This window comes from Anolis carolinensis, unplaced genomic scaffold (assembly GCF_035594765.1).
Source record: "Anolis carolinensis isolate JA03-04 unplaced genomic scaffold, rAnoCar3.1.pri scaffold_9, whole genome shotgun sequence".
NCBI lineage: Eukaryota > Metazoa > Chordata > Lepidosauria > Squamata > Dactyloidae > Anolis > Anolis carolinensis.
The window spans coordinates 28,527,899-28,555,536 of record NW_026943820.1 but is presented as its reverse complement, the minus strand read 5'-3'; the positions used below and the strand labels follow the sequence as shown (position 1 = coordinate 28,555,536).

The 27,638-nt window shown below is 40.9% G+C and overlaps 2 protein-coding genes across 3 annotated transcripts in view; one reads left to right on the top strand and one right to left on the bottom strand.

Moving 5' to 3' along the window:
* The window catches only part of gpi (glucose-6-phosphate isomerase), a 40,661-nt gene extending 31,903 nt beyond the window's left edge, over positions 1-8,758 (bottom strand). Inside the window, exon 1 of the mRNA XM_003229006.3 lies at positions 8,526-8,758. Within this exon, the coding sequence (XP_003229054.1) occupies positions 8,526-8,644 (119 nt within the window). The 5' untranslated portion in view covers positions 8,645-8,758. The remainder of the gene's footprint in view (positions 1-8,525) is intronic.
* A 6,465-nt stretch (positions 8,759-15,223) lies between these two features.
* Positions 15,224-27,638, top strand: part of garre1 (granule associated Rac and RHOG effector 1) — a 50,537-nt gene continuing 38,122 nt past the window's right edge. The window contains exon 1 of one of the 2 annotated variants that reach the window (XM_062961771.1): positions 15,224-15,373. The gene's annotated coding sequence lies outside the window, so the exon portion shown is untranslated. Of the gene's footprint in view, positions 15,418-27,638 lie in introns of both variants that reach the window. The other variant, XM_062961772.1, reaches the window with a different exon arrangement.

Here is a 27,638-nt window from a genome sequence, read left to right as displayed (position 1 = left end):
TCAGCTGCCCCAAGGGAAGATTTCCCAGTCAGGTGGTCTGATCTGGACTGTCAGGCCAAACCAGTCATTTCTGCACCAGAGCAGAACTGGGAGCAACTGGCGAGACAGCCATCGTGGACACTGCGCTCCAGATTTACAATACAGTAGAGTCTCACTTATCCAACACTCGCTTATCCAACGTTCTGGATTATCCAACACATTTTTGTAGTTAATGTTTTCAATACATCATGATATTTTGGTGCTAAATTCATAAATACAGTAATTACTACATAGCATTACCGCACATTGAACTACTTTTTCTGTCAAATTTGTTGTATAACATGATGTTTTGGTGTTTAATTTGTAAAATCATAACCTAATTTGATGTTTAATAGGCTTTCCCTTAATGCCTTCTTATTATCCAACATATTCGCTTATCCAACATTCTGCCAGCCCGTTTATGTTGGATAAGTGAGACTCTACTGTATTCATGATTCGTTCAGCAGCTCACCAAACAAACTGACTGCCACGACTACTCTCGCTATTGGGTTGCTGTGAGTTTTCCGGTTTGTATGGACATGTTCCAGAAGCATCACAACCTCTGAGGATGCCTGCCGTAGATGTGGGAAAAACATCAGGAGAGAATGCTTCTGGAAGATGGCCAGGCAGCATTGAAAACTCACAGCAATGCAATGATTCCGACCATTAAAGTTTTCGACAACATTCACAATTGATAACCCTACATAACATGATTTTCGATCCTGGATTCTAAATGTCATTTCCTCATTAGTTCTATTATTTAAAAAATGAGAAACTTTTATTAAACTGGCAAAACTTCGTTTTTGTGGAAGGGACAGCCTGCTATAGCACATTTTGCTTTAGTTTTTCAATGAATGTCTTATCAAGTCTCAACCAATTCAACATAGTTTGTGGCACATAAAGGAGGTTTCTGGAATAGAACAACTACTTTCATAATCAAGACCGCACAATTAAATAGGAAATAACACTTTCAAATCAGGAACAGGAAAATGTGTGTGTGTGTGTGTAACAATATTTTTTTTTGTTCGTGGGGTATTTCCTAATTGGTTTTATAATTAAAAATTATTAATTACCGATATTGCACTTGACTGTGCTGGGGATGCTTTTATCTAACTATTTTAATACTCTTTGTATTTAATCCCGTTTTAATGTTTGCATATTTGTATATTTTAAATTGTATGTGCTACTTTTATGTCAAGCCAATTTGAGTCTCCTACAGATGAGAAAAAGAGGGGTATAAATAAATACATAAAATATAAAAATAATAATCAAAGTTCTCCTGTTTAAGTCTTCGTTAGACTTTTACTTGGCTTCTAACTGCAAGAGCTGGTTTATGGAGTATTTTAATGTTGCATTGTTTGTATTTTATAATTGGGTTTTTATGTACTTACTCGTTTGTTTTGTATGTGAGAGACCCATGGTCTAAGCATTAAATAAAATTCAACTGATATACAGTATATATTGTATGAAACTCTTACGAGGGGTTGGTTTAACCTCTGGCTTGCTAGTCAAACTGAATGACTGTGTTGCAAAGTGTGGCAGCAACACAAAAAGTTTGGAAAGCACTGATTTAGAAGCAAAGAGGTCAGGTAGGAAGAAGAAAAGCTCTTCTTCTTTGAGCTCCAGCCCATAGCCTTTAATCCAGAGGGTGGATTAGCTGCTCACATCTGTCAACAGATATGTTCATGGCAGCCGTGGGGCGGAACATGCAACAAGTTCCAAACTGCATCGACCTGGGGTTTGGAGAGGGTTGAGTTTTGGATCAAGCCCAAGCTAGGAAAGTAAATAGATTCAGCCAGACATGGACTTCCATTCTGGAACCAACTGGGTTTTGTAGGGAAGTATACAGAGGAAAAAAGCGAGACATTGGATACAAGTACTATTATTATTATTGTTTATTAATGCCCTACTTTTTATCTCCACAACGATTTGGTCTTGTTGGGTTTTTCTTAACAAGACCATGCCTCAATTAAGAAATAATAATTCAGAGGGTGTTTCAATTGAGAAATTATGTTTATTTATACCCCACTTTTTATCCCCACAAGAAGGCTAAGTCTTGAGGGCACACCTCAGTAAAGAAATAATATTAATAAAGAGAATGTCTCAATTGAGAAATTATTATGTTTATTTATACCCCACTTTATCCCCACAAGGAGGCTCAGTCTTGAGGATGCGCCTCAGTAAATAGTAATAATAATAACAATAATAATAATTCAGAGGCTGTCTCAATTGAGAAATTATTATGTTTATTTCTACCTCACTTTTTATCTCCACAAGCAAACTCAGTCTTGAGGTCACAACTCAGTTAAGAAATAATAATAATAATTCAGAGGGTGTCTCAGTTGAGAAATTATGTTTATTTATACCCCACTTTTTATCCCCGCAAGGAGACTCAAAACATACCACCCCTCTCTGCAGATCTCTTCACATAGGGATTGTTCCGGAAATAGACGCAAGAGTAACGGAGGTATCAGAAAGGAAAGTTGCACATTCTAGATATTTTGACAGCATATTTTAGTTTGGTTTGTAGACAGAGGCTGCAAGCAAGGTAATTATCAGGTTTTATAAATCACTAACAAGACACAAATGGCTCTCCTTTGCGATTGCAATAAAACTGGAGGTTAGCTATTTATTTTGGAGAACTTTTGGAGAGCAGCTGTCGCCTGCAGCAATGTCGTTCCTCTGTGCCTTCTGGCTCTTGTTACAACAGGACCCAAAATCCATCAAGAATCTTTGAAACGGCGCTCCTCCCCATCCAGTCTCAAGGGTTTTATTTATAATATATGAGGGTGGACAAGACAGTTTTGGAAATACCTTTTGTGTGCAAGACAAGGCATCTCTACCCAAGAAGCAGAACGCTTCAAGTGGCCAAGAATGAAAAGAAGTCACAAGGTATCTCACCTTGAAGGATCCCTAAAGCTTGAGATGAACTTTCTGATTATTTTACGTATTTTCAGTTACTAAAGCAGACTGTCAGCTCACCCAGAGCCCTTTGCATGGACACAAATAAACAGCCTTTGCTCACCAACTAAGGGAAACACAAAACAGTTACTGTATTGTTACTAGTTATATTTTTCATTGTTGGACTGTATGATGTATTTATGTTTATTACTTGTATTATTTTTAAATTGTTGTATGGTTCTGTTTTTATTATGTGTATTGTATTGTACTGTTTTTATCATGTTGGAAACCGCCCTGAGTCCCCTGAGGAGATAGGGCGGTATATAAATAAAGTTTTATTATTATTATTATTTCTACAAGTACCAATTCCTCCCAAAGACCACTGCAGTTGTCCATGTCGACATAAACTGCTTCCTCTGAATTAAAAAATGGACATTCCCAAATGCAACCAATGCTGTATTTCATAGAATTATAAAGCTGAAAATGTTGTAGCTCGAGGATGGAAATGCCTGAGAGCGGTTGCAAACCTGGTCTAAGGTCATTTCCAGCAGCCGTTAAGCAACGTTTGCAACAGACTGCCCGCCTTATGTAACTTACTACTACACACGTGGGCTCGCCAGGATATTGCTGGGCCTGCTCTTTTGCTATTTTAAGATGCTGCAGGTTTACATGTCTCCTAAGCTTCCTCAGGCATCACGGAGAAAGGGCTAGGATGTTTTAAAGGGACAAAGCCCAAGCAATAACAGAAGAAGCACAATATGGTACGATCACAAGCGGCACAAACGTGCAGCAGTCTCTCACTGGCAACTGTCATTTTCAGAGCATAATTCAGGCCCGTGGTTGGTCATGCAAGAAACACACACATATGGCATGACATTGCAAGTTTTCACAGCAGGGAGTAGCATAGAAAAGACTTACTTCTTTGCAACCACGGCGGCTAAACAATGAATGATACAGGAACAGGTTGGAGAGCCCCTTCAATACTACAGATTTCTATTATGCTACAGTTCAAAGCATTCATTATGTTTTTATGAATGTTGATGTAAGTTAATAATTTTTAATTTGATTTATAGTGTATTGTATAATTTTATATGTGTGTTTATTGTAAGCCACCCTGAGTCCCCTCTCAGGTGAGAAGAACGGGATATAAATGTTGTAATAAATAATAAATATTGACTAGACAGGAAGTGAATGCACTGCATCTTGCTTCCGTGCAACACTGCCTGCACGAGCAGCAAAAAGGTGACCATAATGGACAGAAGCATGCTCTGTCCATTATTTTATGTATATGCCAAGTGTTTGCAAACTTTAGGCCAAAAATGTCAAACTCGTGTATGTATTTCCAAAGCTGAAACTGCACCCACCATGTACAATAGGCTTCCCTAGATGTCAAACTTTGCACGTCATTGATGTCCGTTCCTAATTTGGGTTCCATTTTTGGGTTAACTTAATTACCCAAGACACTTGTTATCCGCTTTAATGGATGCAACGGTTATTCACAAAAGGTTCACATGACACTGCAAAGTAGTCAGTCTTGAAAGTAACAGCATCTCTGCGCCAAGACATAAGACAGTTCCTCGGTTTTCTAAAAAGAATTAACTGACAATCAATCATCTTCTGGACCTTGTGTTCTTCTCTGTAGGGTTTCTTCCTACAACACTATAATCAGATTAAAAAAAATGTTCTGTTTGAAAGTGCTATTTCCAGTTTAATTGCACGGTCCTTACTTTGAAAGTAGTTGTCCTACTCCAGAAACTTTGATTTTGTGACTGCCACAAACTATTACGAATTGGCTGAGACTTGATGGGATATTTATTGAAAATGATAGCAAAATGTTCTGCAGGACATCCCTCTCACAGTAACAAAGTTTTTGCAGTTTAATAAACATTTTCCATATATTTTATGATAGAACAAATTAGGAAATAGTGTTCCCTCACTTATCACTGGGGTTACATTCCAGTACCACCCTCAATAGGTGAAAATTTGCAAAGTAGAGACACTATAGAGTAGAGTCTCACTTATCCAACATAAACGGGCCGGCAGAACGTTGGATAAGCGAACATGTTGGATAATAAGGAGGGATTAAGGAAAAGCCTATTAAACTCAAATTAGGTTATGATTTTACAAATTAAGCACCAAAACATCATGTTATACAACAAATTTGACAGAAAAAATAGTTCAATTCGCAGTAATGCTATGTAGTAATTACTGTATTTATGAATTTAGCACCAAAATATCACGATGTATTGAAAACATTGACTACAAAAATGCATTGGATAATCCAGAACATTGGATAAGTGAGACTCTACTGTATTTATTTTAATATTTATGCATTTTAATAGTTATACACTATTTTAAGTCTTTATCAACCAATTGTGTGTTGATAAATCACCTCCTTCTCCTCCAGTTGCCACTTTGGCTTCTCCTTCCTCCGTTCCTTAGGCTGTAAATTGTAATTTTTATGATTTATAATAGTTTTAGAGTTTATTGAAAAAACACGAAACAGTGAATCCACGAAAAGTGAACCGCAAAGTAGTGAGAGAACACTGTACATTGCAACCCAGGAACAAAAATCATGTTACATAATGTAATTGCTCCAAAACGAAATGTGCAAAAGTGTGCACATATTTCCTGTCTGCAGGGCAGAATCAGGGAATGAAGACAACTGGTTTGGTGTTTATTTCCAAGATGCATGATTATTAGTTTATTATTATAAGAAAACTTTAGAGCTTACAACACATCTGGACTGTATAATTACAAAGAAATCAGTTCTCATAGTATGTGCTGGAGGAGAGTTATATGGATACCATTGGCAGCCAAAAAAAAATTCTAAATGAGTCAAGAAACAGCAATTGAGAAGCCAAAGTGGTTGGCCTCTGTCCTATTTAATCTTGAGATTTGTTGCTTGTCGAGGGGCTGAGAACTCTCCAGTCATTTGAAACATGGAGCGGGAAGAAAGTGTTATAAGTACGTATAAGAGATTTCCCCTCAAAAGGCAACTGAATGGATTGGAGAACAAGCAAATCCTGAAATAATCTTTGCAGCCCAAAAGACTGGAGTTGAGTCTAGTGCACTTTGGAAGAATCATGCAATGAGCACTCACTGAAAGAGGAAGAATGACTAACGGAATTTATTTATTTCGTGTCAAAAGCATTGCATAAGAAATACATTTTAAAATGATGAAAAAAAAAGGAAATCACAAGCAACTAAATAGTTTTAGACCAAAAACGGGCAACAGCAACCGCATTGGAATACGGAATACTGGAAGTCGCAGTTCACTTGATGGACATTTTAAGTCAAAGCAGACTTACAGAAAGCAACTATTTGCTGATACTTGTTTTAGAAAGGTGAGGAAAGACTCACAAGTCGACTGAGATAAGCCCAGAATGGGCACTGGAAGGGTGTTGTCCTTACTGACCGCTTTTCCTTTATCAGCTGTGCTAATGATAGTAAAGATACGACGAGGGCACCTGGGGAATGCCGCCCTGGTTTTATCGACACATAAACCCAGATTTACCCATTTAGTACAATCTCGTGAAACCGATCACCACTTAAAGGGATAGAGTGACAGCACATGCCCTGGGAGGCCCCATCAGAAATGATACCGGCTCAGTGTTTTCATCCTTACACTAAAGATGGAAGAGGAAGCCCATCTCATTGCAAGAGGCATCAGTAGGACCTGTATTTACACCGATTTCTTCCAACAAGTTCAGCCTCCCTCCTCCTAAACACTTAAGACTATACATGTTTTGTAGTTCAGAATATCTGCATGGACATCACAAGGCATTTGAGAGATGGCACCCAACTCTAAACATGATGCATTTTAATATATTGGGTTTATGGTTCCCATCCCCTTGATCTGGTCATGTAAGTGTTATTTATTGTTATAATTGTATTTTTTACTTTGTTTAATAATGTGTTATTATGTTGTTATGTAATGTTTGTATTGCTTTTATGACTGTAAACCGCCCCAAGTCCCATCCGGGAGATAAGGCGGTATATAAATAAAGTTTTATTATTATGAAATCCATTCATAAATACCTTATACATACAGACTGGAAGCAATTTCATACATACAGTAGAGTCTCACTTATCCAACACTCGCTTATCCAACGTTCTGGATTATTCAACGCATTTTTGTAGTCAATGTTTTCAATATATTGTGATATTTTGGTGCTAAATTCATAAATACAGTAATTACTACATAGCATTACTGTGTATTGAACTACTTTTTCTGTCAAATTTGTTGTCTAACATGATGTTTTGGTGCTTCATTTGTAAAATCATAACCTAATTTGATGTTTAATAGGCTTTTCCTTAATCCCTCCTTATTATCCAACATATTCGCTTATCCAACATTCTGCCGGCCCGTTTATGTTGGATAAGTGAGACTCTACTGTATTTATAATGGTTTTGTGCACAAAACAAAGTGCTTTCTGATGGTCCATCGGGTGCTGGTTTTATTGCAAAGCACCAGATACATTTGATAGCACTATATAAGTACAGTAGAGTCTCACTCATCCAACATTCACTTATCTCATATTCTGGATTATCCAATGCAGCCTGCCTTTTAGTAGTCAATGTTTTTGTAGTCAATATTTTCAATACATTGTGATGTTTTGGTACTAAATTCGTAAATACAGTATTTACTACATAGCATTACTGCGTATTGAACTACTTTTTCTGTCAAATTTGTTGTATAACATTATGTTTTGGTGCTTAATTTGTAAAATCAGAACCTAATTTGATGTTTAATAGGCTTTTCTTTAATCTCTCCTTATTATCCAACATTTTCACTTATCCAATGCTCTGCCGGCCCACTATGAGGACCATTTTGGAGTACTGCATTTCAGATTTTGAAATTCTGGATAATGTTTTGGAATTATTTGTATGGGCAGTAAATAAAGAACAACACTTAAAAACTGGGGAATTCTAGACAAGAAACAATCAGGGCCAGCTAACACCTCCCAACAAAGGGCTCCCCCAGGCAGGAAGCAGCCAGGCTTTGAAGCTGCAAGGCCATTCAACGCTAATCAAGCTGGCCAATGGCAACATTCACACTTGCCTCCAACAGACAAAGAGTTCTTTCTCCCACCTTGGACATTATTCCACAGATATAAGATATATAAATCCCACTTGTCTAGTTCCCAACAGACCTCACAACCTCTGAGGATGCCTGCCAGAGATGTGGGCGAAACGTCAGGGGAGAATGCTTCTGGGACCTGGCCAGACAGCCCAGAAAACTCACAGAAACGCGTTATTATTTTGAGGGGTCCCAACCTGGGTGCGGTGCAGAAAGGAGCCGCCAGGGGCCGCTCTCCTCGGATGCGCCTCTCGGCACGTAGCCTGGCAAGGAGGCCTCAAGGGCGACAGACAGACAGACAGAAACACATACACACGTGTGTGAATTGCTGCACCTCTCCCCAACTCGCGTGTTGGCCAAAAGGGCGCGTTCCCACGTGCAGATGCGGGCACGGGGTCCAAAACTGGAAGGAGGGAACGAGGAGGCGTCTGCAAAGGCGGGCCCTCTCCCTCACAACCCAGGCAAGAGCCCGACACGCGTGTCTGTCCCGCGCCCGCCCGCGCCTCGTGTGAAGGCGCCGCACCTGAACTTCCGGAAGCGATCCTTGTCGGCGTCGAAGAGCTGCCGGAGGACGAGCTGGGCGGCGTGGGCCTTGTGCCATTCCCTCAGCTTCTGGAAGGCCGCGTCGCTCGAGAGAGTCATGCTGACGGAAAGAAAGAGATGAGAGAATAGACGGAGAAGAAGCTCAACTGGCGGGAGGCGGCGCAGGAGGAAGTGGACGAGGCCGGCAGAGGCTTTTGAGGGCGGGAGAGGGGGCGTGGCCAGGGTCGGGACCGCCCTCTTCGGGGCGGAGAAATACAACGAAAGGGGCGTGGCCTGGTCTGATCCGCCCTCTTTGGGGCGGAGAAATACAGTGAAAGGGGCGTGGCCGAAATGAAAGTTATGCAAGAGGCGTGGCCAAGGTTGGGTCCGCCCTCTTCGGGGCGGGGTAAGGAGGGGCGGAGAAAGAGCGCTTCTCCTCCCGCCTCAAACAGCAGGACATTCCTCAGGTGCAATTAGGCCTCGGCTACTGCCAACTGGGACAACGATCGTTAGGCCTGAACAACTACTGTGAATGGGTCTCTATGACAGTGAGGCTCCAACTACTGCTAATGGGCCTCGTCAACGATAGTTAGGCCCCAACTACTGCTAATGGGTCTGTATGACAGGCCTCAACTATTGCGAAAAGGCCTCAGTGAGGCCTCAGTGACAGTTCGGCTCCAATTACTGTCAATGGGGCTCAACAATAGTAGGCCCCAACTACTGCCAATGGACAATAGTAGGCCCCAGCTACTGCCAATGGGACTCCTGAACGATAGACCCAGCTACTACAAGTGGGCCTCCTCAACAATTGTTAGGCCCCAACTACTGCCAGTGGGCCTCCTCAACTATGGTTAAAAGGTAAAGGTTTCCCCTGACTTTAAGTCCAGTCATGACCGACTCTGGGAGTTGGTGATCATCTCCATTTCTAAGCCAAAGAGCCGGCGTTGTCCATAGACACCTCCAAGGTCATGCAGCCGGCATGACTGCATGGAGCGCCGTTACCTTCCCTCCGGAGCGGTACCTATTGATCTACTCACATTTGCATGTTATTGATCTACTCACATTTGCATGTTTTCGAACTGCTAGGTTGGCAGGAGCTGGAGCTAACAGCGGGCGCTCATTCCGATTTGAACCTGGCGCCTTTTGGGCCCAACTCTTGCAAATAGGACTCAACAATAGCCAGGCCTTAACTACTGTGACTGGATCTCTATTCTATTACTGCAAATGGGCCTCTACCAGTACTGTGCATGGGCCTCCTTGACAATAGGCCCCAACAACTGTGAACAGGACTCGACAATAGGCCTTAACTACTGCGAATGGGTCTGTATGAGGGCATAATTACTGTCAATTGCCTCCTCAATGGCAGTTAGGCCCTAACTACTGCGAATGGGCCACCTCAACAATAGTTAGGCCTTTACTACTGCGAATGGGTCTCTATGATAGGCCCCAACTACTGTGAATGGGTCTCTGTGACCAGCCCTAATGACTGCAAATGGGCCTCAAGGATAGTAGGCCCCAAGTACTGCAAATGGGTCTTCATGACAGGCCCTAATTACTGGCAATGAGTCTCTTCAACCATAGTTAGGCCCCAACTACTGAGAATGGGTGTTAACTGGTACTTGATTATATAGGTAAAGGTAAAAGTTTCCTCTGACGCTAACTCCTGTTGTGTCCAACTCTAGGGGTTGGTGCTCATCTTCATTTCTAAGCTGAAGAGCCGGCATTGTCCGTAGACACCAGTTATGTGGCTGGCATAGCTGCATGGAGCCCCTGGTGGCGCAGTGTGTTAAAGCGCTGAGTTTGCAAACATGCAGATGTGAGTAGATCAATAGGTACTGCTCCGGCAGGAAGGTAACGACTTGATTATATACAGGGTGGGAGAAGGAACCCCTTTCTGTTTGAACAAGTGTGTCTGTTGCAATTGGCAAGCTTGAATAGCATTGAGTGGCTTTTGCAGCTGCAAAGTCAATCAGTGGGGGTATCTGCATAAAGGTAGCCTGGCCTCTGTTGCCTGGAGGCACCCTCTGGGAGGTGTTAACTGGCACTGGATTGTTTGCTGTCTGGAATGCCCGTTTCTGAGAATTGTTCTTTATTTACTCTGATTTTAGAGGTTTTTAAATAGTGGTAGCCAGATTGTGTTCATTTTCATGGATTCCTCCTTTCTGTTAAAATTGTCCACATGCTTGTGGATTTCAGTGGCTTCTCTGTGTAGTCTGACATGGTGGTTGTGAGAGTGTTCCAGCATTCCTGTGTTCTCAGATAATATTCTGTGTCCGGGTTGGTTTATCAAGCAGTTTGCTATGGCTGACTTCTCTGGTTGGATTAGCCTGCAGTGAATGTGAATGAATTAGGGCCTTTTTACGCCCCTCAACGAAGGCATATTGCAGAATATTTTTTACTAGTCAGGCTCCATCCCATGAAACCCTGGAATTTGTAATTTAGGGAGACCTGGCAAAGTGAAAAGCCTCCCCCCCCCCAAAAAACAAAAAACAAAAAAAAAAACTACAAAGCACAGCATTCGGTAGGCGGAAGAAACCACCACAGCATTTAAAGCACAGAAAAGGAGTTGGATGTGTCTCTCTTGGTAGCCTCTGGGAGGCAGCAGCTCACCTTTGAAACAGAACCATCATCATCATTGTCACCACTGCATAGTTTCCAAATAGATATTATTTTCAAATGCCCATTTCGTGCTATAGCTCCCACCCAGGATTCGCTTTTTTTCCACCCAGGGACTGATTTACCTGACGGACACATTCTTTATTATGTCTCTGTCTTTACCCTGTTTCCCCAAGAATAATAACGCCGAATCAGAAAACAAGCCCCAGCATAATGCTCAAAATAGAAGTTCTACATCTCCAAAATAAACCTCTATTAAGATTGTCAGCTGGGCAGATGCAGTAGAATACGACTGAAAGCCTAGAAATATCCAAACATTAAAATAGAAATAAATATTAATGGTGTTAAAAATAAACAAAAGTGACATTATCTGGAGTCGCATCAAAGCTATTATTATTATTATTATTATTAAATTTATTTCTATTTATAAACAGAACTGACATCCGAAGTTGCATTAAAGCTAATATTATTATTATTATTATGGCATTTATTTCTGCAGCAACACATGGCGGATATATTAAATTATAAATCAATAACATACATGCATATATATATATATATATACACATACACATATAAATAAACATACATGTACATTATTTTATATATTATAATAATTATGATTATTGTATTTATTTATAAACAGAAGTGACATTATCCTGAGTTGCATCCAAACTATTATTATTTTATTTATTTTATAATATTTATTTCTATTTATAAACAGAAGTGACATTATTCAGAGTTGCATCCAAGTATTATTATTAAAATCATTTTATTTATTTTTATTCTGCAGCTACATACAGTGGATTTATTGAATCATACAACAATAACATATATAGATACAAATATAAATAAAGGACATTTTATAGAAATATGTTATAATATTTATCTTTTATAGAAAAACATTTTAATATGTGCATTATTTGTGATATATTTACAATGTGTAATTTAGCCCAAAATGGTGAGCATTAGAGTCGAGTTAATAGGTATAGCAACAGCTTAAGACATCTTTTCCATGGATGTGGAAAGTAGTCCGGTTTTAAGGTTGGATACAAGAATGAGCTTTTGCTAGATATTTCTAAGCAGAGGTTGAATGGCCATCTCATACTTCTTGAGGATGCCTTGGACTAGATGCCCTTTGGGGTCCCCTTTCTGCTTTGGCTGGCCTTTCTGGCCTTCCTTTTACCCCTTCCACCGCCAAACTTTTCCTGCTGATGAGGGCATTTTCCGCTGAACAGCTTTCTATTCATTCCTTCGGAGAATGAACCACCCGTCAGCAGTTTTCAACCTAGCAGCACATAACTTAGAGCCACTTATTTGAGATGGGATGTTTGCCCCGTCAGAACAATTGGGCCTTTACCATCCCGATGGCTGGAAAATATCGTTTGTGGCATTTTGAAAAGGACGGTTCCGCAGCCGCGTTGTTGGAGGGAAGGTTCCCAAAGCCAGGCTTTGAAGCTGCAAGGCCATTCAATGCTTATTAAGCTGGCCAACGGCAACATTCATACTTGCCTCCAAAAGACAAGAGTTTTTTCTCCCACCTGTGATCGAGATGACCACCCCCCCCCCCCCCCAGGACTTTGTAAAAGATAGTTCAAAAGTCAAGACTTTATGTTCTATATTCCATATATTTATAGTAGAAGGTGATTGAGACTTTTTACTGGAGTTTACTGTGGATTATCCCTGCACTCTGAGGCAAGAGATAACAACTTCATGAATTGTAAAATCATGCTGCTAAAACTCCACTTTTATGAATTTCCATATTGGGTTCCCCAGATGTTATGAACTTCGTATTTATCAAATGTCTTTCAATTGTTTATATCATTCATGATTCCCCCTTATGCAATGTAACTCACTTTTATGGATTCTCCCTTATTTCCATGAAATCTATCTGTCTGCCTATATGTATTTGTACTCTTTGGGATCCCCGGAAAATATGTATTTTTCCCAGCAGGGTTTATATTCCAACTTTGTTTTATTTTTCATTTTATTTCATATAATTGTCAAGTCATGAAATTAAATAGGAAATATTCTGAACTCAACCTGAACCCTAGAACCCATCCCAGCTCCTATGACCCAGCTTCCCCTTCCCAAAAACAAAAGGTGATTCGCCCTCAAGGCAAACATTGTCATATCTCCTCCAAAAGGAAATTCCAGGACACCTTAGAAAGGCGCCCTGTGGAGCCTGTCAATTTTGGCTCATCAACACCCATCACCACTTCCCCCCCCTGACACCCCAAGGCATATCTAAAATCTGTATACGTGACAGGAACCCCTGATTGCTGTCATTAATCCCTTTAGAAATCGGTCTAGCAGGAATTAATATGATATTTCCTGCCCTGTCACTTCATTGTTCCAATAACTCCCGCCTTCCCCTTCCTGATTGGCCCGGGTAGAGACAAAAAGCAGCTCCCTATTGGGCCAGCAGAGCAAGGCGGGAAACGAAAGCCCGCCTCGTTCAACACTCTAGCCTATCCGCGATCAGATGGGCGGGGGAGCGGGGCGGGAAATTCAAAGGGCTGTCAGACTGAAATTTTGTATAAATATGACTGTATTTTGATTATATGGTACGCTAGTAGGCTGAATGATCGCTACTAGTGTCCTTTTCAGCTGAATCGCTCAATAAAGACTCCTTGGCGGATTTTCCTTCAACTTTGGCGGACCTTCTTCATTTCGGCTCCAGGTTGTATTGCGGCTCATATTCTCCTATTGGCTCCGCCAAGGTCCGTTCTCTCAGGACCAGATTGGCTCTCTCCTTAAGGGGCCCGATCCCCTAGAAACGCGGTCGACAACACACCTTACACATTATTCCACAGATATAGATATATAAACACCACTTGCCTAGTTTCCCAAAGACCTCACAACCTCTAAGGATGCTTGCTATAGATGTGGGTGAAATGTCAGGAGAGAATGCTTCTGGAACATGGTCACACAGCCTGGAAAACTCACAGAAACTCTACTACACTGAGGCAGAAGAAATGAAATGCAAAGATACAGAATGTGTGTCGCCTAGCTTGACAATAGAGTCACATGGGGAAAAGAGCTTGGTGTCTTTGCGGAGAACAAGTGGAACATTGATAATAATAATATTATGATGTAATACAATATAATATTTATATTTCATGTAATATTACTTATGTTGTAATATAGTCGTATAGTACAATATAATATTATATAATGCTTATATAGTGCTTATATTATGCTATACTAATAATATAATATATTGTATATATACAACTAGTATGCTGCCCTGAGTCCCCTTCGGGGTGACAAGGGCGGGATATAAATGTCGCAAATAAATAAATAAACAAACATGAGGCAAGGAAGAATTTCTTGTAAGAAGAGCTGTTCAGCAATGGAACTCTCTGCCGCAGAGTGTGGTGGAGGATGCTTTCTTGGAGGCTTCTAAACAGAGGCTGGATGGACATCTATCAGGAAGATTAGACTGTGCTTTTCCTGCCCGGGAGATAAAAATTTGGTCTAGATGGCCTTTGGGAGGCTTTACCTTGGAAGCTGATTAGGATCAGAAACCTTTATTCATTCTCACCTGTGACCTAATTGGCCCCGCCCCACCTTCCCTGGCCCCGCCCCTCCCTACCACCTGTCAATCTGACGCCTTAAGCCCCGCCTTCGGCTCCACCCGCTCTCCCCAACCCCTTCTCCCGATTGGTTCAACCCTTCCTGTCAGTCTTCCAGTAAGCTCCACCCCGGGAGGATTGGGCTCCACTTATTCGCTCTCCTGCCTGTCTCTCCATTGGCTCCTCTTCTGCCAGTCTTCTAATAAATCCCGCCCCTGGCAGAATGGGCTCCTTTTAGTCACCCGCCGTCCCGCCTCCCCATTGGCGGTGCTTCTTTGTCAATCTTTCACTAAGTCCCGCCCCGGGCAGATTGGGTCCCTCTTCTTCAACCACCCTCCTGTCTCTTCATTGGTAGATCCTCTTTGTCAATCTTTCACTAAGTCCCGCCCCGGGCAGACTGGGTTTCTCTTCTTCAGCCGCCCTCCTGCCTCTCCATTGGTGGTTCCGCTTTGTCAGTCTTCCAGTAGGCCCCGCCCCGGGCAGAAGGGCCTCCTCCTATTTGTCCCACCGCCGGAGCCTCTCCTCCGGATTGGCTCCTCCCCTAAGCCCCGCCCCGGCCCTTCCCCTCAGCGCCCGGCTGAGGAGGCTCCTCGGACGCCAGTCAGTGTCGCCGCCGCCGCCGCTGCTTCCGGAGCGCCAGGGACCCGTGAGCGAAGTAAGCGCTGAGGGAAGGAAGGAGGATTGGAAGAAGGGAGGGAGGTAGGCCTCGGCCTCGGCCTTTCCTTCGGGGCGTCGTCGTGGGCCCTGCAAGGAGGCAGGCCTGCTCTCCCAACCCCAACACCCCCCCCCCCACCCCCGGGATCCCAGGCCCTGATACGCGAAACGCCTGCTTTTCTCTCTTGGCCCCTCTCGCCTCCCGTAGATCTCTCCGTGTTGTGGGTGAGGGTATTCACGTCTCCCAAAAGGAGAAGGGCTGGCACATTCCGAGCGGGGCTGGGCCTCCAGTGCGCCTGCGCGGAATTCCAGCGCATCCCTTCCTGTCTTTGGGCGAGAGGGAGAGTGAGGAAGGAAAGGGAAGGAAGGAGCATATGTATAATGAGATCAAAGGCAGTTTCAGGCACAATATTTTAAATACTTTTGTGCATGAAATAAAGTCGATGTGCCCTGAACCACTGAGCGCAAAGCTCAGGAATAGGCATGTTTTGGATTTGGGAACATTTACATGTACATTATGATGTACACCTTGGAGACAGGGCCCAAGCCTAAGCAGGGAATTCATTGATTATTTCATATACACATTTCCCAGAGGCGACTTCATACACAATCGTTTAAAAATAATTTTGTACCCGCAATATAACTTTGTGTCTGTTGAACCATCAGAAAGCGATAGTAATAGTTATGATTGGGGAGAGACAACAGGAAATGAGAGGAATCTTATATACAGTAGAGTCTCACTTATCCAACACTCGCTTATCCAACGTTCTGGATTATCCAACACATTTTTGTAGTCAATGTTTTCAATACATCATGATATTTTGGTGCTAAATTTGTAAATACAGTAATTACTACATAGCATTACTGCGTATTGAATTACTTTTTCTTTCAAATTTGTTGTATAACATGATGTTTTGGTGCTTAATTTGTAAAATCATAACCTAATTTGATGTTTAATAGGCTTTTCCTTAATGCCTCCTTATTATCCAACATATTCGCTTATCCAACATTCTGCCGGCCCGTTTATGTTGGATAAGTGAGACTCTATGTATTATTAGTATTATATTATTTATGATTAATATTATTATAGTAGTAGTATTTTATATATGTACAGGCAGTCCCTGAATTTTTATTAAAAACACATATTAAAAATGTATTTCTGTAAAATACATATTAAAATACACAGAACAAAGATTAAAAAACAAGACGGGGGTTTAAAAATTCATGATTGGTGCAGAAAACAGAACTAGTCTGATTGCATTGCTGAGTCCAAGGCTCATTGTTTTTGGCAACCTGTTTCCATAGAGGTACCTGTGTTGATCTGTTACAGTCTTGTGGAGCCTTAAGGACTAAAATATCCTTTTGTTCCATAAGCTTTCACAAATTCACCCGATTGGCAGGCGTAGGTGCATTTCAGAAATGTGTTACGGAAATGAAATTTGAAATGAAGAGACTGAATGTGATATCGAAGCCAAACTGTTTGTGGAATAGTTACAGCTAAGATTCACAGAGTCAGCAGTGTATCTGGTAGCAGGAACATCCTGCCATTGTGAAGCTAATTCCACATGTAGTGGGATGAAGGAAACACTCTAATCTCAGTTTATCCTGCAGATGACAGAAATGGGTGTCCGGATAAAGGGGACCCTTTCATGCGGAAGTCTCCCTTTGAAACTCTCTCATTTGTTCAAGCAAAGTGGCTTATTGAAAATGTTGTGCAGCTAATATGTTCTCCCTGGTTATCTACCTGTTGCCATGCCTTTCATTCTTCCTGTGTGATGGTGCTTTTGGTTCGTACTATGGAGAAATCAACTATTGTCTTCTTGGTGGACATTGAATTAGTTATACCAAATCTATTTATTTTTTTAATGTACAAAGGTTCTAGTCGATTTTTAAAATAGTAAATTAGTGATAACATATTCAGTTGTTCAGTAGATTTGGGCATCCTTTTGTAAGGAACACTAAAAGTTCCTCATTTCTTTGATCCTAAGAAACCGTCGTTTGTACTTACTGCCCTATGGCCTTACTTACTTAGGCGATTTCTCATTGCCTGAGTATGATGGCCTTCCAAGTGTAGTGTCTTGGCGGTGGACACATAGGTGACTGTGGAGCCCTATTCTTGACCCGAATGTTCTTCCGCAGTAAGGACATCGGTTTCCAGGTGGAAGGCGGTCCTGGTCAGGGTTAGCTTGATGCGCCTTCTGCTTGGCACATTTCTCCCTTTTGCCCTCCATTCGTGCCTCTTAAAATTCCACAGCACTGCTGGTCACAGCTGACCTCCAGCTAGTGCACTCAAGGGCCAGGGCTTCTCAGTTCTCTCTCAGTGTCTATACCACAGTTTTTGAGGTTAACTTTAAGCCCATCTTTAAATATCTTTTCCTGTCCAGCAACATGTCATTTTTTTGTGTTGTGAGTATAGTAACTGCTTTGGGAGACAGTGATCAGGCATTCGGACAATGTGGCCAGTCCAGCAGAGGTGATGGCATAGGAGCTTCGCCTCAGTCCTGATGGTATTTGCTTCGTCCAGCATGATGACATTTGTCTACCTGTCTTTCCAAGAGATTTGCAGGATTTTTCAGAGGTAAAATTGATGGAATCATTCCAGGAGTTGAGTGTGATGCCTGTAGACAGTCCATGTTTCGCAGGCGTATAACAGGGTTGGGAGGATAATAGCTTTATAAACAAGCACCTTGATGTCCCTACAGATGTCCCGATCCTCAAATATTCTCTGCTTCATTCAGAAAAATGCTGCACTCACAGAGCTCAGGCGGTGTTGTTTTTCTGCATCAATATTGACCTTTGTGGATAGGTGGCTGCCAAGGTTACCTAAGGGATTGCCTTCACCTACACAATCTGCCCCACACTCTTGGGTCTTCTGGACGGTCTGGATTCAGTCTCAATTTGGTTTTCCTCATCCAGCCCATGACCTCCTCTAGGCATTCATTCAGAGGGGACACACTATCCTTAGTTGCGACTGTTTTTGGAGGCATGGAGAAATATATTTGGGTGTCATCAGCATACTGATAACACCCCGCCCCATGCGTATGGATGATGGGCCTTCTCGGCCGTGGCCCCCCTGCTCTGGAACTCCCTCCCCAGAGAGTTTAGGTTGACTCCCTCTCTATCCTCCTTCAAGAAACAACTGAAGACTTGGATGTTTCGGTTGGCCTTCGGTGAGACAGTCACTGGATGACCAGCCTCAGATGGCATTATAATTTTATCCTGAATTTTATTAGGTCCCCATCATTTATGTATTTTAATTTATGATGTTATTCTTACATAACTGCTGCAGTTCATCCAACCATGTATACGACAAAACTGTACCTGGTGGTTGATTGATATTATTAATTGTCGTAAAATTCTTGTTTTATCATATTACTGTTTTATCTTTTGTATACTGAGAAATTTTATTTATGTTGTTGTTTTTGCTCAATTATGCTGTTCGGGCCTTGCCCCATGTAAGCCGCCCCGAGTCCCCGCAGGGAGATGGTGGTGGGATATAAATAAAGTTTTATTATTACTATTTATTTCTCCCTGGGACTTCATGTAAATATTTAAAAGCATTGGGAATATAATGGCACCTTATGGGACATCACATAACAGCTCCTTTTTTTGGAGTAACTATCCTTAAGCACCATCTGAGTAAATACAGTATATACATAGGAAATCACTTGTGAGTCTAAGATGCACCTTATTTTTATAGAACACCCGGAGAGAATGTTGCTGGAACGTGGCCATACAGCCCAAAAAACTCACAACAGCCCAGTGATTCCAGCCATGAAAGCTGTTGACAATACAATTTATATTATGTGATGTGTGCCCTTATTCTGTTCTTAGCTTTCTGTGATTCCTTGGCTTTACATTAACTTAACTGAATATAAGTTTTGTTTGTGAATATTTGCATCCAAGTCTTGAGGCATAGGCTCCAATGCCAAGTATCTCCTTCCACAATGTTTAATTTCTCAAGGAACTGTTAGACCCCTACAATCCTTCTGACATTGTTGGAATGGAGTCCTAGTAGTGCTAGGCTGTGTTGAGGAATGCTGGGAGTTGTAGTCCAGCATTGTTCAGAGGGCGGCATGATTTCCACCTCTGTTATGAGAAGTATGACAGCTTGGCTCTGATGCTGCAGAGAGAGGTGCGCCGATAGCGGTGCCAATGCCTCCTGGCCAAAGTGGTGAAATGATTGAGTGGGGGGAAATGGCACGGATCCCAGTGTTACAGATGGAAACGTTGGCATCGGATCTTTGGGATCGGTGATATAGAGCTATTGATTTAGGGGAAATACCTTTGGATCCCTATAATGCGACTTCAAATTGTGAGCATGGATTCGGGTCATATGGCTGCCATGAAAACAGAGGCCGAGAGCTCTGCTTCAAAATGTCAGTGAATATAGATTTAATGCTAATGGGAGCATTAATGTTTTAAAAAATATTTTTATGGATTTAACTGAATTGTTTTTAATACTGATGTTTAATACTGTTTGAATATTTGTGTATTTGTATATTTTAAATTGTATTGTAATGCTTTTAGCGTTGAGACCCCTTCCACACAGCCATATAACCCAGAATATCAAGACATATAATCCGCAATATCTGCTTTTAACTGGATTTTCTGAGTCCACACTGCCATATGATCCAGTTCAATGTGGATTTATACAGCTGTGTGGAAGGGGCCCGAGTCTCCTTGTGGAGAGAAAAAGCAGGATATAAATAAACACAATAATAATAGTAATAGTAATAGGCAACAAACAAGATTAATGTAAAAGAACAAGAATATTTTAAAACCATGGTTTTTAGCAAGTCAGGAAATGATAGCATGGGGTTAGAAAGACAAAACAAAATGCACTATGGAAACTGGAATAATTACCTTTATGATCAGGTTCAATCTGACATTATAGCATGTTTAATTCAGGAGGGTAAAATAAGAGAAATCAAAGATAAATTTATGGTTTCTGTGGAATGGATCAAAAACCACAGAGCCAATATAAATATGATACATAAACTAAGAAAATGGTGCTCATGGTTAAAGATATAGAGGAAATATGTGGTCCTGAGTGTGATGTGGTGTGGTCGGGAGATTTTAACAATTGAAAATAAAAAAATATTGGGGGGGGAAAGGGAACAGTTGTTCTACAAACCAGTTGCTTTAAGGACAACCTGTGACAATGAATAACATGCTTTCTGTGAATGAATAATGCTTGTTTCATGATATGGGAAACTTAAGTTGCGAATTTCAATCTGCATTTATTTCATCGGTGGGTTTTAAGTTTTATTTGAACGTTGTGTATCTTGTCGTAAGTCTTTAAATGGTTTTTATGTCTTGTTTTAATGAAGTTGTATCCTGCTCTGAGCTGCAGGAATATTATTATTATTATTATATCATTATATATATTACTAATATAATAGAGCTCCCGGTGGTGCTATGGGTTAAACCATTGTGCTGGCATGACTGCTGACTGAAAGGTCGAGAGTTCAAATCCGGGGAGCGGAGTGAGCTCCCATCTGTCAGCTCTAGCTTCCCATGCGGGGACATGAGAGAAGCCTCCCACAGGATGATTAAACATCAAACATCCAGGCGTTCCTTGGGCAACGTCCTTGCAGATGGCCAATTCTCTCACACCAAAAGTAACTTGTAGTTTCTGAAGTCGCTCCTGACACACAAAAAATTAATATAAAACTATTATTATATACATATCATTATATATCATTAATAGTATTATCATTATCATTGTCTATCTATAATAATAATTATTATTATCATTATGCAGCTGTAAGAACCCTGACTTTCCAAGGTCAAACAACGTATTGGTGCACTGCACATTCTTCAGTCACATCTGTTTTCATTTATCATGTATGAATAAATTAGGAGTTAGAACTTTTGCCCAACAAGTTAGAAAATAAATACATTTTTAGATGTATAGTTTTCTGTTTTGAAAGTAAAGACAGAAGCCAGCCAGAGCAACAGCTGCTAACATGGGTTGCTATAAGTTTTCCGGGCTGTATTGACCATGTTCCAGTTGCATTCTCTCCTGATGTTTCGCCTGCATCTATGGCTGGCATCATCAGAGGTTCTGTTGCTAGTGAGGGAAGTGGGATGTATATATATCTGAGGAATGCTCAGGGTGGGAGAACACTTGTCTGTTTGAAGCAAGTGTGAATGTTGCAATTAGCAAGGTTGATTATCACTGAGTAGCCTTGCAGCTGCAAGCTCAATCAAAGAGAGGTAGCCTGGCTGTTGTTGTGTTGGAAGCATCCTTTGGGAGGTGTTAAGTGGCCCTTGGTAGTTTGCTATCTTCTCCTGTTTCTGAGTGATGTTGCTTGTTTACTATCTTGATTCTGGAGTTTTTAAAATACTGTTAACCAGATTTGGTTCATTGAATAGCATTTGTTGAATTTTCTTGGTGGGTCTGTAGATGGTTTGGAGCTTATGTTTCTTCCTCAGCTTCCCTGTGGTCAGTGATTCCCTTGGTGTATATGAAAAACACTTTTCCTCTGGGTGAATCTTTGTCTTTATTCTCATGACTTGTTCCTGGCCTTGCAGCTCTTCTGTTGTCTGTCATAGAATACCCTGTCATAGAGCACTCATTTCTTTGCTGTATTTCCAGGCCTGGTTTGTGGTTGAGGAAAAGCCGCCATTGTTCTACGATCCTCCTTTTCAGATTTCCCTCTGGCTTGTTTGTGTCTGCCGACGCAATGCATTCCAATGGAAACTCTGCTGCCTGTCTCCCAGGCCAGCCTTTTGTGGCCAGAGCGTTCTTTATGTGTGCGTTTGACACACATAAAGTTAATAGAAAATAACTGAGTTGCATGGCTGCTTATGTTACAGAGAAACAGGTGGCATTTATGGGTTTATTTCTGACGGCGAGAGCAAGTATTGGGCATGCAGTTCATCGTAGATTTCGTACCGTTTAAAATGAATAGAGTTGTTTAGAAGCTAAGTGGAGAACTAGGTGCAAAGATACAAACTGAAGATTAGCATAGACAGGACAGAGAGGTTTGCAGGTAGTATGTAACACTATGATTTTTCTCCCTGGGTTATAATTGTCATTTCCTAATTGGTTCTATCATAAAAACAGGGGGAAAGTTTATTAAACTGCATAAACTTTGGTTTGCAGGATATCCTGTAGCACATTATGTTATTATTTCATACACAACAAGATTAGGACACAGCAAACTAGATCACTATGATGTCTGTTATTGGATCACACGTCAGACTCTTCCCAAGTGACTAGGACTATGTGATGTATCGGCAAATATATAATGATATTATATTTATTATATTATTATTATATTGCTATTATATTATTATAATATATCACACCACTTTTTCCTGGGTTATAAATGTCATTTCCTGATTTGTTCTATCATACAAACATGGGAGAAGCTTATTAAACTGCAAAAACTTTGTTTTGCTGGAGGGACATCATCCTGCAGCATATTTTGCTCTAATTTTTCATTGAATATTATTTATTTATTTATTTACAGTATTTATATTCCGCCCTCCTCACCCTGACAGGGACTCAGGGCAGATCACAATGTACACATACAAGGCAAACATTCAATGCCATATGAACATAGAGACAGAGACACAGAGGCAATTGAATCTTTTCCAGCTTCCTGAGGGGATGCTCATCCACTGTGATGCTGACTTCCTCATTCCAAACGCTGCTGGATGATTTTTATGGTGTCGTAAATTAGTTAAATTAGCCTCCCCACATAATAGTACCTAAATTTCCTACTTGATAGCTGCAACTATCTTTCAGGTTGCTTAGGTGAACTACGAGCAGGGCTATTTTTTATTTTAATGGTCGGGTGTTCACTCCGCCAAGGGCTGGCCTCGAACTCATGACCTCTTGGTCATAGTGATATATTGCAGCTGGCTACTAACCAGCCTGCACCACAGCCCGGCCCTGTGCACAAACAATGATGAGACTTTTCGTTTGTGCACAAAAACAAAGTTTTCTGGAGTAGAACAACTACCTTCCAAGTAAGGACCTCACCATTAAACAGGGAGTAACACTTTCAAACCAGGAACACAACAGGCTGAAAAGCATTGTGCGAAGTCTGACATAATGAGACGGTTCCTGTGAGTGTGTGAAGAAGAGTAGGAGGGAGATTTGTAGCGAAAACGAACGAATAAATAACATGGAAGATGATTGCAAATGAGCAACAAGCCATACTGATCTGTGGGTCCTTTTGTGTTGTTTTTGAACATATTTTGGGTCTGACCATCGTGTGTGGCCAGCAAAATATCTTTGCTAAGCTCCCTGACCCTTGTGTTTGTCACCATTGCCTTGTGACCTGACTCATGTTCTTCTGTAACCTGAAGCTATTTGGCTTGTTGACTTCTTTTGGAGGATGCATGCGCATGTGCTTTGTGGTATTTTGGGCCTATGCTCTCACCTGGCGATTGGGCTCCTGTCTGTTAGGGCTCCCATCTGATCCTTCGATGCACCAATTTTGCAGCTGGGGATGATGATCCTGTGCAACCTGTTTTGCGGAATCTGAGAATGAGAAGAGAATCATGACCCCAAAGAAGCATGGGATCCAGGTTCACTGTCCTTTGTGATACGGAGGCATTGCTCAAGGTGCAGACGTGGCCACCAAGAGCCTTGGCTCCTCTTAGAGAATTAATGTGAGACGGAATAACGCAAGTTGTGTATTGCAAGAGGTTAAAATCATTTTGAATGCAGGGTTCTTCCCTTTCTCTGAATGCCGTCTCCCTTGTTTACAGTGGGAAGAGTCTGTTTAAACTACTCCCAAGTTATCCAAGAGCATTCGAATGCCCAAGCCATTTAGCATTCTTTAGTATATTTAGTATGCACCATCTGCAAAAATTATATGCCAGTATAAAATACACTTAGGCAAGTGTGTGTGTGTAATAATAGTATAAATAATAAATGATACCAGTGTGTGTGTGTAATAATAGTATAAATAATAAATGATACATTAATGGTTCTGCTAATAAACAGTAATAATGGTCTAGACAATAAATATAATAATAATGATGCTGCTGCTGCTACTAAATATAGTAATAATGGTGTTGATAATAAATATGGTTGTGATGGTGCTGCTAATAAATATAGTACTAATGGTGTAAATAAATATAATACATATAATAGTATTGATACTAATAAATATAATATAGTAGTAATGGTGTAGATAATACATATGATAATGGTGATACCAATAAATATAACACTGTAGATATAATGGTGATGCTAATATATCAATACTGTGGACAATAAATTTAATACTGGTATAGATAAATATAATAATGGTTCTCTTTCTAAAACAATTGACGGAACACTGCTTTTATATGAATTGTTGTTTTGTACACTGTTTTTAGGCATTGAATTTTTGCCTATTTATTGTAAACCGCCTTGAGTCCCCTCAGGGAGAAAGGCGGGGTAAAAATGATGTAAATAAAATAAAATAAATAAGATAAACACTGCATCGCACTAAGAGTGAAAATCTCTAAATCTTTTTGTGGTTGCTGAAAGTTTGGACTCTGTATCAAAGCGATAAAAATAGAAGTCTCTGGATTTTTCTTAGCTGAGGTGTCACATCTAAGTAAGTCCCTTTCTGAGAGGCAAATGGTTTGTTAAAGCCTGTTTTTTAAAGCCAATAAAAATGTCAAGGTGTTTGCAATTGATTTTGACTGGTTTGATGAGGAAGAGGAATGAGGAGGAGCAGTACTTTTTGCCGTCGAAAGCATTCTAGGAGAAAAATTGGGTTTTCTGTGGTATGCCGCTTCTGACCAAACAGGCTTTGCCAGTTTCTGAAACAATGGCAGAAATGGGACAAAACTGGAAGCTGGCGTGTGTACATTTCACAAGTCACGGCCATTCTTTCAAAGGAGCAACAGCTTCCTGCAACAAAAAAACTTAACGCATTTGACCTGTTCTGATTCAAAAAACAGTGTTCGGAAATGTTAGGAAGACAGTAGGTTGTATTCTAAACTAGCTTGGTTACCTGGCACTGCCCAGGTTATTTGAAAAAGTCAATTCTTAAATAGTACAAAATGCATAAAGTGGTTGGATTAACTACAACTGACATCATGCCAGGTTAATCCTGAGAAACTCAATTAGTACTGAAAGTTTGTTTTGTTGGGCATCATCAGTGGATGCATCATCGGTGGTGTTCAGTGTGCTCTCTAGCTGTAGGGTGAACTACAGCTCCCACCATGGTGGGTTAGTCCCTTCAAACCCCTCCAGTAGGCTGACTTAGTCATGGGGGTTCTGTGTGCCAAGTTTGGTCCAGGTCCATCATTGGGGGAGTTCAGAGTGCTCTTACATTGCAGGTGAACTATACATCCCAATACCTACAGCTCCTGTAAATCATGGTGAATAAACCTCTGTGGTATATTCAGAAAAGAATAGGAAAGGGTTAAGGGAGAGGCAGTGGGCGGGGTCATGCAAATTCCACACTAATTGAGAGAGTAAGAAACACTGGGATGTCCATGGTGGAGGAAACACATAAAATCTAGGATAAAATTGTCCCCTTCTGAAAGCTTTTACTCAGGTGGTGGGCATTATGGTGTTTGTGGAGGACATTGGCAGGGCTCTTGTACATGTTGATGGCACCCACTATAACCTGCAATGTCATTGGAAGGAGGGCCATTGGTGTCTCCTGAGTAGTGTGAGCTAAAGCTGTTTCTGGAGGCATGAGCTTGTCTGTGTAAGTAGACACCTCAGCCACACACATATACATATTTTCATTTTTATTATGTGTATAGATAGATGTGTCTTGACTTGAATGAGTTTCAGCATCCTCAGCATCCATCATCAATATGGATTCAAATGATTTTTGGGCTGCAGGTAGTGGAAGAGCTTGAAACCAAAGACATCTGCACTGTTGAATGAGAATGGGATTTTGGAAAAAAAATTGGCTTGTTGTGGAAAGAAGGATTGGGGATAAATCTTTAGTGGAACCCAATTTTTCCCATGATAATAACTCTTCCAAGAGCAAATTTCCCTTCTTTCAAAGGAGGAGATTCCTCACACTTCCTGTTGTCTCAGCCCTGTATTTAACTTGGAGCTGTTTGTAAGTCGGATGTTTGCAGCATGGGAATTTCCTGTATAGGTATATAATAATAATAATAATAATAATAATAATAATAATAATAATAATAATAATAATAATAATAGGAAGTGTTCTACTTGTGATTTTGTGATACGAAATCCAGCATATAGATCTTGTTTAATGTGTCATACTATGTCTTTGTGTCAATAATAATAAAAATAATAATACAACCTAAGGATGGCTCCAAGCAACACAGGCCATGCTACCTCTATGCAGGTACCCTCACTCAATGTTAATCAAGCTTGCTAATTGCAACATTCACACTTGCTTCAAACAGACAAGGGTTTTTTCTCCTACCCTGGACATTTCACAGATATATACATTCCCCTTGCTTCATTGCCAACATAGCCTCTGAAGATGCCATTAGCCACAGATGCAGATGAAACGTCAGGAGGGAATGCTACTGAAACGTGGCTCTACTGCCTGGAAAACTCACAGCCACCCAGTTATTCTGGCCATGAAAGCCTTTGACAGCACATCATATTAAACTGCATTCATTCTAGAGTGCAGATGCGTCCTTGGTTTCAAGCTCCTCCATTACCAGTAGCCATGAGATTTACTGGGCCAGTCACTCATTCACTCCCTTATCCTCTGTCCTTTTAGGGCCCCTCCATTTGTGTTTTAAAACCAGTGTACACGCCATGAACCAGATCCCAGCTAGAGAATGAGCCAAGCCTGAATCAAGGGTGAGAAAGTGAGAAATAATGTCTTTAGCCGAGGCTCTTTTGTTTCCAGAAAGGCAGGAAACAGACTGGCTGGAAAGGAAGGGAGTTTTCCAACTCAAAATGTCCTGGAAAGGGGAAGGGGGTTGTCCAGTAAGTAGCACAGGGTGACATCCTGAAGCTGACGGAGTAAAAGCATTTGCATTCGTATCAATAACACTATATATAATAATAATAATAATAATAATAATAATAATAATAATAATATAATGTCTGGGATTCTTCTTCCTCACTTGGACCTCATGTGCATGTGTACTGCGATGTTATGTACATGTAATGAAAACAATTACAGTAGAGTCTCGCTTATCCAACGTAAACGGGCCGGCAGAACGTTGGATAAGTGAATATGTTGGATAATGAGAGATTAAGGAAAAGCATATTAAACATTGAATTAGGTTATGATTTTACAAATTAAGCACCAAAACATCATGTTATACAACAAATTTGACAGAAAAAGTAG